Here is a 13,655-nt window from a genome sequence, read left to right as displayed (position 1 = left end):
TACTTATTTATCTTTGCTCCCTATGGACCATATAGCCGTTACTCTTTTGGAATAATTTGTGTGGAAAACCATCAGTTTAGTGTAACCGTGTCAAGTTGAAATACCACCATTGGTGTACCACCATTGAATTGCTTTTCGGTGAAGCTTCCAGCCAAAGTGTTTCAAAATGGTGGTCAAGTGTGTTTGTGAGACAGAGGATGCAAGATCAAATACCAGTGCAGGCTTGTGAGCGAGACAGCTAGACTTTTAAATGAATTAAATAAAGCCATTGAGAGTGGTTACATTTCTCCAGCCCCATCCCTTACCAAAACAGTTGCGGGGTGCCTGCTTTGTTGTTTTTTGAACTGCAGATTGTTCCTTTAACACCGTGTTATAAAACCTAATTAAGGAGTGGAGTTGATAAGTTCTGAACAGAATACCTTAGACAACCAATGAAATAAAGGATATGTATTTTCACAACAAACATAATCAATGAAAGAGGCACCAGTGCAGCCCATGCTTTTTGCCACATGGTGTCAGCATTGCTTTTTATGTGAAGGAAATGATCATTGTCTCAGTTTGTATCCCCATCTGAGAGGTAGAGAAAATGAGGTACTGGTAGCATAGTGTATTGTCCAGTAGTGCAATGAAATAAAGTAGCTTTCATCTGGTCAGTCTGCCATGGAAAGAGCAGGTGTTCTTAATGTTTCGAACCAATCACGTGTTCTTAATGATCATTTTGAACCAATCACTCCAATAGATCTGGCAGGGGTCTGTAGGGGTTATACACTTAGTATACAAAACATTAAGAACACCTGCTCTTTCCATGACATAGACTGACCAGGTGAATCCAGGTGAAAGCTAGGATCCCTTATTGATGTCTCTTGTTAAATCCACTTCAATCAGTGTCGATGAAGGGAAGGAGACAGGTTAAAGAATGATTTTTAAGCCTTGATACAAAAAACACATGGATTTGTGCCATTCAGAGGGTGAATTGGCAACAAAAAAATATAGAAATGCCTTTGAATGGAGTATGGTGGTAAGTGCAAGGCACAGCAGTTTGTGTCAATAACTGCAGCGCTGCTGATTTTTCATGCTCAACAGTTTCAAATCAAATGTATTTATATAGCCCTTCGTACATCAGCTGATATCTCAAAGTGCTGTACAGAAACCCAGCCTAAAACCCCAAACAGCAAGCAATGCAGGTGTAGAAGCACGGTGGCTAGGAAAAACTCCCTAGAAAGGCCAAAACCTAGGAAGAAACCTAGAGAGGAACCAGGCTATGTGGGGTGGCCAGTCCTCTTCTGGCTGTGCCGGGTGGAGATTATAACAGAACATGGCCAAGATGTTCAAATGTTCATAAATGACCAGCATGGTCAAATAATAATAATCACAGGCAGAACAGTTGAAACTGGAGCAGCAGCACAGCCAGGTGGACTGGGGACAGCAAGGAGTCATCATGTCAGGTAGTCAGGCATGGTCCTAGGGCTCAGGTCCTCTGAGAGAGAGAAAGAAAGAGAGAAAGAGAGAATTAGAGAGAGCATACTTAAATTCACACAGGACACCGAATAGGACAGGAGAAGTACTCCAGATATAACAAACTGACCCTAGCCCCTCGACACATAAACTACTGCAGCATAAATACTGGAGGCTGAGACAGGAGGGGTCAGGAGACACTGTGGCCCCATCCGAGGACACCCCCGGACAGGGCCAAACAGGAAGGATATAACCCCACCCACTTTGCCAAAGCACAGCCCCCACACCACTAGAGGGATATCTTCAACCACCAACTTACCATCCTGAGACAAGGCCGAGTATAGCCCACAAAGATCTCCGCCACGGCACAACCCAAGGGGGGGCGCCAACCCAGACAGGAAGATCACATCAGTGACTCAACCCACTCAAGTGACGCACCCCTCCTAGGGATGGTATGAAAGAGCCCTAGTAAGCCAGTGACTCAACCCCTGTAATAGGGTTAGAGGTAGAGAATCCCAGTGGAAAGAGGGGAACCGGCCAGGCAGAGACAGCAAGGGCGGTTCGTTGCTCCAGAGCCTTTCCGTTCACCTTCACACTCCTGTGTGTATAAAGAATGGTCCACCACCCAAAGGACATCCAGCCAACCTGACACAACTGTGGGAATCATTGGCGTCAACATGGGCCAGCATCCCTGTGGAATGCTTTCGACACCTTGAAGAGTCCGTAACCCCCCGACCAATTGAGGCTGGCTGTTCTGAGGGGAGGGGGGGTACACAACTCAGTATTAGGAAGGTGTTCTGAATGTTTGGTATACTCAGACTTATTCAGCTGCATATTTCTATAAAAAGTGGCTGTGTGTAAGACAGTCACTTGCAGGAGCTCGCAGAGTTTGTGCGTGCGTCTGTGTGGGTGCGTGGGTGCGTGCGTGGGTGCGTGCGTGCGAGCATGCATGTACGTACGAGTGTGGAGGCTCTGGCTGTTGCAGGGACCAAGCCCCCCCACCCTTTCCACACACACCCCACCCAGTCTACTCCATGAGTAGGGCTTAGCATAATGTGTGTCTGTGATGGCTATGTCTCTCTGAAGTGGTGTGAAGCGATGGGTTTTTGTCCCTGCAGCCTGCCGGGTGTTTGAACTGACTTGTTTCTTACTACCTGAGGTGAAAGTCAAGTTTAGACTGGTGAATATGCCATTATGTTGTTAGTGTGTATATGGGGCTTGACTGAGCTGCTGGCAAACCCCCGGCTGACTAATGTGGTTAACATACTGGACACAGACTAGGATTAGGGATTTACAGTCCAGTACTATGATGGTGTGATGCTAGGTATTTGTGGGGCATTGCTGTTGAGTAGCCTGAGTATTTAAATCAATCTGGAGAGAGGCTGTGTGTCTGTGTGTCTCTGTGTGTCTGTGAGCAGCATGGTCCCCCTTGGTTTCCAGTCTGCTGAGTGGAGTGGATGCAGTCATGAACCCTTGTTTTCCTCTCTGTGCGAGACTACCTCAGGCCACTACTGAATACATCACATGCCCTTCAACTCGGAATCAGAGAAGGTTTGATTGTAACCCAAGTTTCGTGTTTTCACGAAAGTGGCTAGGGCAGTCAAATACTTCAATACTTTGTGGCAATCTTTTGCACACCTGAGTACCTTTAGGCTACACACAGTTTGTTTGTTTTAAAATAACGATTCTATAGGTACTTAGTAGAGCTGGGCGATATGAACAAAAATCCATATTGTGATAAATTGCCTGAAATTGCGATAAAAGGATGACCCTTTAAACTACTACTAGTAGTGTGATGGTTGTAGCTGTCAATTGTCCATTTAACAATCGCCCATATTAGCAAACAGTTCATTTCAAACGTCACATTTCTCTAGTATAGGCTACTTATTGTAATGAACAACATCAGCAAAATGCCTGCGATAAGTGATCGCTGTGGTCAGTGTAAAATGTTCGGTTTATCGTCCCAGCTCTAGTACTTAGGCTTTGTTTCTGTGCCTCTGCTGTCTCCAACTAAACAAACACAATTTTTTCTAATAAAGATTATTTGAGGACTGTCCCTCCATAGGTTCCTTAGGTTGTCTTTCCTCCTGCTGTAAACTAAAGACTCTTTGGTTACTCTGCTCTAAATTGAAGAGTTCCTTTCTTAGTTACTCTGCTCGAGATTACTGCTGTAAAGTAAAGACTACCTCTTAGGTTAATGTTTTAAAGTAAATACTATTTTAGTTAATCTGCTGTAAAGAAAATACTTCCTTGGGTTACTACTGTAAACACTTCCTTAGTTACTCTGCTCTGAAGTCAATACTTCTTTAGGTTACTGCTGTAAAGTAAAGATTTCCAGAGGTCCCACTGTTGGGCTTGACTTAAACACTCTTTCTCTTTTCAGACACCCCCTCCGGTCCTGCTCCTCCACAGTCTGACAGACAATGAGGGAGACTGGAGCATCCTTCCTGTGCTGCCTTAGTAAGTGCTTGGACCTGTCAGCTCTCAAAAGAGCAGCCATTACCCACATTCACAAAGACTTCCATCTTGTAATTCCCATCCATACAGTACAGTATGGATGTAACGATTCACCGATAAAGTTTAGCAAACATTTTTTGGACCTCAAATGACTTCCTACCTTCCGAAAATACCGCTCATATTTTGTGACAACGGCGTCCTCTCCTTCAGTGTTGAACTAAGAATGTAATTATGTTGATGGTTATTGAGTCATTTTGCATGCCGAACAACCCCGGGCAATATCAGTAGTCTATTCAAACTGCGCACTGTGTGCAGCAAAATGGCCTTCACAATATTAGGCTTTATTTGTTGAGTGACAACCAATGTAATTTGATAGGTAATTTTATTCAAATGCATTTTTGAAAATTGTGATTTACTGGAATATAAATAGCTTAAGCTACTGCCTGAATCAACTCAAGCATGCCATGCACATGCAACTTCCAAGACATGTTGGGCGAGCTTCACCATCCCTTCATCAAATCTAACATTGCCCCCCACCATAGACATACACGTCATTCACACATGCATGCAATCATGCACTCACTCACACACACCAGACAGAACCAGCTCATGAGCTCCATCCGCAGCAGGGCCACTCTAAAATGTCAACGTTGAGAACAGAGTGCCCCATGGTGGCGGTGGGGTGACGTCTTTGAAATCGTTTCAAATGAAAACGTGCAGTTCTTGTATCCTATAGGTGCTCGTATCTAGATACGTATCAAATCGCCTTGTAAGGAAAAGGTGCACATCAGCATGTGACTGTCTCCACCTGCTAGGGTCAGGCAAAAACATATCATCTCTGGCAAATAATCATGTAGCAATAATGGAGGTTATATGAAAGTATTATTGATTTAGTACAGCATGACCAATACACACAATACTTAATTAATTAGAATTTTAGAAGGTATTTCTACTATTGTATAACAGGATTAGCTACCATACTATGATAGTTACCTATAGCCGCCCGTCAACTTATGCCCTGTTCTGCCTTTTGCTAGCCTGGGTGTCAGTCTGTTTCTGCTCTCTTGCCAACTACTTATTGAATTCTCATGCCAAACATGATTATGATGGAGAAGGCAAGAGCGTAATACATATCTGGAACCAGGCTAGCCTTTTTCCTACAATGAGGTCAAAACGAGAGGTCATGTCATGAATGTATCCACTGGTTCAATAAGCTGTGCAAAGGTCTGGTGACCCTGACAGTATTTCTGCTTCCTCAGTTTATCCTTGTTGTTTGGGAAGAACTCATCCTGGTTGGTGTTTCTGGAAGAGGAGACTAACGTCAAGGTGACCAAACTGCTCCAGGCCCTCAGGAAGTTTGACAGGAGAAAAGTAAGTGACCCACAGACTTAGGATTGTAATAATAATATTTTTTACACGGAGGGACCGCTCTGTACCAGTCTTTACTTACCGTATTCACAGTACTTCACTTCTCCTTAGCCAACGACAGGGGAATTTCCCCACTGAGCACCAGCCTTCTGTCTCAGCAGCTGTAATAGTCAGTGGGTTGGACCTAGTCTTGGAAACCCACACCCTAGGCAACAGCAGTGACTAGGGTCTGGGATTAATGATGGACTGTCTTGGTAACTTCGAAAAGGAAAAAAACTATTCCGGGTATAGTCCTCTTCAGCAGAATACCGGCTCTGAAATACTAACCCTGGTTATGGTAAAATTAAAGTGAGTATTGGACATCATTTTTCATTCCAACCTTAAGCATTGGGTTGGATCCTGTATCTGGGCCCATACAAACCTAGTTTCTAGGGAGATAGGTTGCTTCCGGCAATATACCAATGCTCCAGCTTAACACATCTGTAGAAGTTCCAGCACCAGTTGGGATAGAGTGGTCGGAAATAGGAATCGTGTTACCGATAACGTCGCTGCCGGATCCACTTGTTGCTCTAGCTCAGGGATGGGCAACTCCAGTCCTCGGGGAACCCAGCTAACACACTTGACTCCAATAATCAACTTCAGTTTAGAATGCAATTAATTGAATAAGCTGTGTTTGCTAAGGATGGAGAAAAAGTGTGACACCACTCTGGCATCCCAGGACCGGAGTTGCCCATCTCTGCTCTAGCTAAATGCAATTCCTGCCTGCATTTTAAGCTCTGCCTACCCAAACTCATTATTTGTTGGGAGAGTTGTCTGTCATGAAGAGGAATTTTACGAAATGTTAGATAAAAGCCGACATCCTCCCCGAACCTTGTGCCGCTGCCTATCTCGACCTGTCTAGGCCTGCAGTCCAACCAGCCTGTAAAGCAGGCTGTCTGTCAAACACAGTATGAGCTGTTTTAGCCTCCCGTCCTCCGGAGGCCTATTTTAATCTCTCACTCCAACAATAATAATAATGTTAACATTTTATCTTGACCGGCAGCACAGATGCATGCAGGGTTTATTAAGGTGTCATCATTTGGGGCGGCAGGTAGCTTAGTGGTTAGAGCATAGGGCCAGTAACCGAAAGGTTGCTAGATCGAATCGCCGTCACTCTGCCCCTGAACAAGGCAGTTAACCCACTGTTCCGAGGCCGTCATTGTAAATAAGAATTTGTTCTTAACTGACTTGCCTGGTTAAATAAATAAGTATTTAAAAAAATATATATCAATTTTTTTTTATTTTTATCTACCATTTTACTTCTAGCTCGTCTCCAGGGCCACTCTCTGAGGTTCAGGATCCAGGTGTTGCAGGTTGATTACCTAGTTGTTTTAAACCACGAGCACAGGATGCCAATAGAAGGTTTTGTCCTCCATAGTGTTATTGAGTTAATATTAATTTTGTTTTAGAAAAGTGGATTCTGAGGATAAAACCAGATAATGACAGTTGAAAGAGGTGTTGCTTAATTTGTTTTTGAAGCAACACCTGTCATCCTATTGACTGTAGAAAAGTGAATGCTTAAACTTTCTGGATTTTGTTACCATCAATAATTTGTATAGGTTTTATCAATGTTTCCAATTTACTTGGCTTTCCTACGGTCAAACATATATTTCTTGTTGTCTTGGGAGTTCAAAAAATTGGTTTTTGTTGCTTATTTTTATGGATTGAAAGATGAGTTTTTTGATAAGCCTGGACAGTTGAAACAGGCTTTAAACCAAAGCACGGGATAGAGAACTCAAAGCCCAATATCATCCAACGGCCATCCTGATTAGTACATCACGATACTGTCCAATGAACAACATCAAACTAATTACACCTCCCGGTGGTACACCAGACCTTCACCAAAAAATGGTTTTGTTCTTATTAACAGAGAACAAAGGTTCAAGCTATTCTTACTCTGAAAAACAATGCATAATAATTAAGTGAACCTTCCATCTGCTAGCTGGGACAGCCTGGAACCTGTAAGGGATTCCAATTCCAAGTGGGAAATAGAATTCATTATTATCTCATCATCCACACACAGCCCTGAGCTCTGTGCACAGCGCTATATCAGGGATGTGGGCTGTCGGAAAGGATGTAGGCTGTCTTATGACTCATTTTAATAAATCACTCTGTATGTGTGACTTCAATTTAGACTCAATTCGATTCAGTATTAACGCAGGGACCATCTTTACTATGGTCAAATAAAGTCCCAGAATAGTTTTGGGTACTTTAAAAACAGCTACTACTTTAATAACTGGTAGACTCCCCTCAGAGATATGTTTCCATTTATCCGAATAAAATAAGTGTATGCATGCAAGCAGTAGTTTGTTAACAAAGACATGAGTAAATTTGCTTGTCATGTCTAATTGGGAATCATGTTTGCTCTTTTTATAAAATGTCTTTCTGCAATGTTTCTAATGTTTATCACCTCAATAAATACAGCCCAGATGTGTGGCGCATTAGCAGCAATGTCACCATGATGCTGATGATGTCACATCCATCCCTCAGGAGTGGTTCCTGGGTAAACCTCTTCATGATGAGGAGTCGACCATCATCCACCACTACGCCTTTGCAGAGAACCCCTCCATCTTTAAATACCCAGACTTCTCTGCTGCCTGGGCCCTTAGCATCCCCCTGCTTGACAGGTCAGGTCCTAATCTATATCTACCTTGTTTAACTCTTGTTGTCTCCATCTACCTTTAAAGGTGCAATCTGTGATTTGTACATCCATTTTTTTTTTTTTTTACTTCTAAATTAATTAAAAAACTACTGTATTTCTTCTTGGAAAATATAATTTATGAATGCCTCGTGAGATTAGTTCAACTGTTTTATCTGATCAGAACCCAAAATATAAGCTGTTTCAAAAATTTAAAGTGGTGGTCCCATATTTCATGAGCTGAAATAAAAAAATCCCATAAATGTTCCATACGCACAAAAAACGTATTTCTCTAAAATGTTGTGCACAAATTTGTTTATATCCTTCTTAGCGAGTATTTCTTCTTTGCCAAGATAATTCATCCAACTGACAGATGTGGCATATCAAGAAGCTGATTAAACAGCATGGTCATTACACAGGTGCACCTTGTGGGGACAATAAAAGGCCACTAAAATGTCACACAACACAGTGCCACAGATGTCAAGTTTTGAGGTGAGGGAGCGAGCAATTGGCATGCTGACTGCAGCAATGTCCACCAGAGCTGTTGCCTGATAATTGGATGTTCATTCCAACGTTGTTTTAGAGAATTTGGCAGTGCGTCCAACAGGCCTCACAACCACAGACCACGTGTAACATCCGGCTTCTTCACCTTTGGGATAAAGTCCACCCAGACCCACCCATGGTTGCACCCCTACCCAGTCATGTGAAATCCATCGATTAGGGCCTAATGATTTTTATTTCAACTGATTTCCTTATATGAACTGTAACTCAGTAAAATCTTTGAAATTGTTGCATGTTACGTTGATATTTTTGGTCAGTATAAGTTGAAAAAAAACACTTTATAGCTTTAAAACCTAGTTAGAACTATCAGTTTGATCTGACGGATGCACCCATAGATCTATTTTCCCTATTGGTCTTTCGAAACCTGAATAGTGACCACATCTCAGCAATAATGTGCTCTACTGGACAATAACTTTTTTTTTATACTGTTTATTTCAGTCTATCAATAATCATTGTACAATTCTTAGTGGTCTAGGGAAATAAGAATATTGATAACTGCAAATTCTAATAGACAGGGATTTGATCTTGCAGGCTCGCAAGCAAAGTGAGAGATGACCCACTCAAGTCTGACTTCACTATCGATCTGAAGCATGAGGTAAGATTTATATCTGACCGCTTTATCACTGTGAGTTCTGATGGTTCTAATGGAAATGCTAGAGTAATGTATAAAGAGTAATTCAATCAAATGTAAAATATTGGAATATCGGCTACATTTGACGGCATGGAGTAAAGCAGATGTTTTTATCGCTTCATAATTTGTGTCACTAACCACGAATCCCTCCACAGTTTTTATGCACATATAAAACCCATATTTAAAAAATGATGGAAACAGGAAGTCTGGGTACAATTTTAGAAATGCAAACAGATAAAAAAAATGTCGACATGGTGGGATCTTTTTGTGTCTGTAAAATTAATTATGCGAGAAATGGAAGTGGAAATGTGTTAATGCGCAAATATTGATATAACCATCATATTGGGGGAAACAAATTGGAGTCCCACTATGTCTCGAGAAAGAATGCAGTTTATTAGGCTACAGATTAAATAAATGATGATGACGTTCAGAGTATGGTGTGAGTGCATAGTGATCTTGATGCTCCTTTCCCAAAAAAATTGAGGATCTCATTCTGGTGACATGATGATTATTGCTTGACTGCCGTTTGACAAATAAAAATATCCTCGCTCTTATCCATAATAATCTCATCATGTAACTAGCCTACCGGCATTGTATCTACAAGCTGTTGGTTAGAGCACACGTGCCAAGACCAGAGTGGGCACATTTGCTATTTAACACAACAGTTTGTGACAAAACTAGAGTTAGAGTTGAAAATGTGATGGAAACTCATATAACTTTAGATTTTTTTTTCCGGACATGAAAACTTAAGCGTTAAAAGTATTGTACATTTTCAGTGCACTACGTCATCACACACTGCTTTTTGCCCGCAACAAGTCCATTTGATGGAAGCACACCACTGGTGGGAAAATTTGCATATTTTATTTTTGCTGATTCTAGAATATTGTCATGAAAATCTGTTGCAAATTGGATTGAAACCTAGTTTATCTTCAATTTGTATTATCCTTCTCTGCTGTCCCCTGCCTTTTTCTGCTGCTGTTGACTGGAGAGCCAAGCAGATGCTAATCAAGTGAAGTATAATTTAATATAACCAGGTGTCAAAAACTCATTACATCTGACAATAGCCCAATAGAAGCAGCTTCCTCCTCATAAAGCCCCGGTGGCTGTCACATTGTTGTCTGAGGACACTCTGTCCCTGTGACTTTGCCTTTCCATTCTGTTTTTTTAGCCCAATATCAGAGCATCTTCAGTCCTTCATTCAGGGGAGAAATAGAATTGCACTCACTGTATCCCTGTCTCTCTGTCTTATCTGGGTTTTTCTCCCAACTGTCTGGACTCATATTGCCTGTCACATTTCTCTGACTCATGGATTTAGCCTCAGATATGAAAGACAGGGAAAGATAACACTTTACAATAAGGATATATTAACATTAGTTAATGCATTAGTTAACCTGAATAAATAATTCATTCATATATCTACTAAGCAATTATTCATGGTATCTATGTTTACTAAGCCATCAACAATCCATGAATTAATTATTTATCAAGCTTATAGTTCATGTTAGTTAATAGGTTAGACGTCAGTGAGGTATTTTACATTATTGATCATGGTCTGCTGATGGAAAAATGTACAGTTGAAGTCAGAAGTTTACATAGGCCTTAGCCAAATACATTTAAACTCAGTTTTTCACAATTACTGACATTTAATCCTAGGAAAAATTCCCCGTCTTAGGTCAGTTAGGATCACCACTTTATTTTAAGAATGTGAAATGTCAGTATAATAGTTGAGTGAACGATTTATTTCAGCTTTTATTTATTTCATCACATTCCCAGTGGGTCAGAAGTTTACATACGCTCAGTTAGTATTTGGTAGCATTGCCTTTAAATTGTTTAACTTGGGTCAAACGTTTTCCCACAAGCTTCCCACAATAAGTTGGGTGAATTTTGGCCCATTCCTCCTGACAGAGCTGGTATAACTGAGTCAGGTTTCTAGGCCTCCTTGCTCGCACACGCTTTCTCAGTTCTGCCCATAAATTCTCTATAGGATTGAGGTCAGGGCTTTGTGATGGCCACTCCAATACCTTGACTTTGTTGTCCTTAAGCCATTTTGCCACAACGTTGGAAGTATGCTTGGGGTCATTGTCCATTTGGAAGACCCATTTGCAACAAGCTTTAACTTCCTGACTGATGTCTTGAGATGTTGCTTCAATAATCATTTTCCTTCCCTCATGATGCTATCTATTTTGTGAAGTGCACCAGTCCCTCCTGCAGCAAAGCACCCCCACAACATGATGCTGCCACCCCCCTGCTTCACAGTTGGGATGGTGTTCTTCAGCTAGCAAGCCTCCCCCTTTTTCTCCAAACATAACGATGGTCATTATGGCCAAACAGTTCTATTTTTGTTTCATCAGACTAGAGGACATTTCTCCAAAAGTACGATCTTTGTCCCCATGTGCAGTTGCAAACCGTGTCTGGCTTTTTTATGGCGGTTTTGGAGCTGTGGCTTCTTCCTTGCTGAGAGGCCTTTCAGGTTATGTCAATATAGGACTCGCTTTACTGTGTTTATAGATACTTTTGTACCCGTTTCCTCCAGCATCGTCACAAGGTCCTTTGCTGTTGTTCCGGGATTGATTTGCACTTTTCGCACCAAAGTACGTTCATCTCTAGGAGACAGAACGCGTCTCCTTCCTGAGCGGTATGACGGCTGCGTGGTCCCATTGTTACGGTTTTCTTCGGGTGAAGGAGAGTCAGACCAAAATGCAGCGTGGTATTCTTGATACATGTTTTAATAACGATGAAAAACGAACAATACAAAAACAACAACCGTAACGTGAAAACCTATACAGCCTATCTGGTGCAAACAAACACAGAGACAGGAACAATCACCCACGAAACACTCAAAGAATATGGCTGCCTAAATATGGTTCCCAATCAGAGACAACGATAAACACCTGCCTCTGATTGAGAACCACTCCAGACAGCCATAGACTATGCTAGAACACCCCACTAAGCCACAGTCCCAATATCTACAAAAACCCCAAGACAAAACACACCACATAAATAAACCCATGTCACACCCTGGCCTGACCAAAATAATAAAGAAAACACAAAATACTAAGACCAGGGCGTGACACCCATGGTGTTTATACTTGCGTACTATTGTTTGTACAGATGAACGTGGTACCTTCAGGCTTTTGAAAATTGCTCCCAAGGATGAACCAGACTTGTGGAGGTCTACAATTTTTTTTTCTGAGTTCTTGACTGATTTCTTTAGATTTTCCCATGATGTCAAGCCAAGAGGCACTGAGTTTGAAGGACTTGAAATACATCCACAGGTACACCTCCAATTGACTGAAATTATGTCAATTAGCCTATCAGAAGCTTCTAAAGTCATGACATCATTTTCTGGAATTTTCCAAGCTGTTTAATTAAATGCACAGTCAACTTGTATGTATGTAAACTTCTGATCCACTGGATTCGTCATACAGTGAATTATAAGTGAAATACTCTGTCTGTAAACAATTGTTGGAATAATGACTTGTGTCATGCAAATTAGATGTCCTAACTGACTTGCCAAAACTTTAGTTTGTTAACAAGAAATTTGTGGAGTGGTTGAAAAATAAGTTTTAATGACTCCAACCTAAGTGTATGTAAACTTCAGACTACAACTGTATGTGTTATGGCAGTACACCCCCTGCTATATTGTGGATAAAGAGTTACCTGTAACAGAACACAGAGGGTGTTCTTTAACAGTGGGGACTGTGAAGTGGCACATACACAGGCACAGACACACATGATAAGACACGCACTCGACACACATGTACATATGGATGTTGTATTGTAAATATGTGGTAGTGGAGTAGTGGCCCGAGGGAACATACTAAATGTATTGGGTAAAGTGTTATGAAATATAATGTAATGTAATATTTTTTGTTATATATACAGTGGGGCAAAAAAGTATTTAGTCAGCCATCAATTGTGCAAGTTATCCCACTTAAAAAGATGAGAGAGGCCTGTAATTTTCATCATAGGTACACTTCAACTATGACAGACAAAATGAGAAAAAAAATCCAGAAAATCACATTGTAGGATTTTCAATGAATTGATTTGCAAATTATGGTGGAAAATAAGTATTTGGTCACCTACAAACAAGCAAGATTTCTGGCTCTCACAGACCTGTAACGTCTTCTTTAAGAGGCTCCTCTGTCCTCCACTCGTTACCTGTATTAATGGCACCTGTTTGAACTTGTTATCAGTATAAAAGACACCTGTCCACAACAATCTGCAATAGGTAAGCAGCTTGGTTTGAAGAAATCAACTGTGGGAGCAATTATTAGGAAATGGAAGACATACAAGACCACTGATAATCTCCCTCGATCTGGGGCTCCACGCAAGACCCGTGGGGTCAAAATGATCACAAGAACGGTGAGCAAAAATCCCAGAACCATACGGGGGGACCTAATGAATGACCTGCAGAGAGCTGGGACCAAAGTAACAAAGCCTACCATCACACACTACGCCGCCAGTGACTCAAATCCTGCAGTGCCAGACGTGTCCCCCTGCTTA

The 13,655-nt window shown here is 41.5% G+C and overlaps 1 protein-coding gene across 1 annotated transcript in view; it reads left to right on the top strand.

The window, feature by feature from the left end:
- Positions 1-13,655, top strand: part of LOC110507325 (beta-1,3-glucosyltransferase) — a 186,150-nt gene that overhangs the window by 131,737 nt on the left and 40,758 nt on the right. Inside the window, exons 5-8 of the mRNA XM_021587245.3 lie at positions 3,839-3,915; positions 5,172-5,283; positions 7,810-7,946; positions 9,050-9,113. Coding sequence (XP_021442920.1) covers positions 3,839-3,915; positions 5,172-5,283; positions 7,810-7,946; positions 9,050-9,113 — 390 coding nt within the window. The remainder of the gene's footprint in view (positions 1-3,838; positions 3,916-5,171; positions 5,284-7,809; positions 7,947-9,049; positions 9,114-13,655) is intronic.

The sequence above is a fragment of the Oncorhynchus mykiss genome, chromosome 27, assembly GCF_057628025.1.
Source record: "Oncorhynchus mykiss isolate SJ-2025 chromosome 27, ASM5762802v1, whole genome shotgun sequence".
Lineage (NCBI taxonomy): Eukaryota > Metazoa > Chordata > Actinopteri > Salmoniformes > Salmonidae > Oncorhynchus > Oncorhynchus mykiss.
This window is presented reverse-complemented; position numbering and strand designations above follow the sequence as displayed.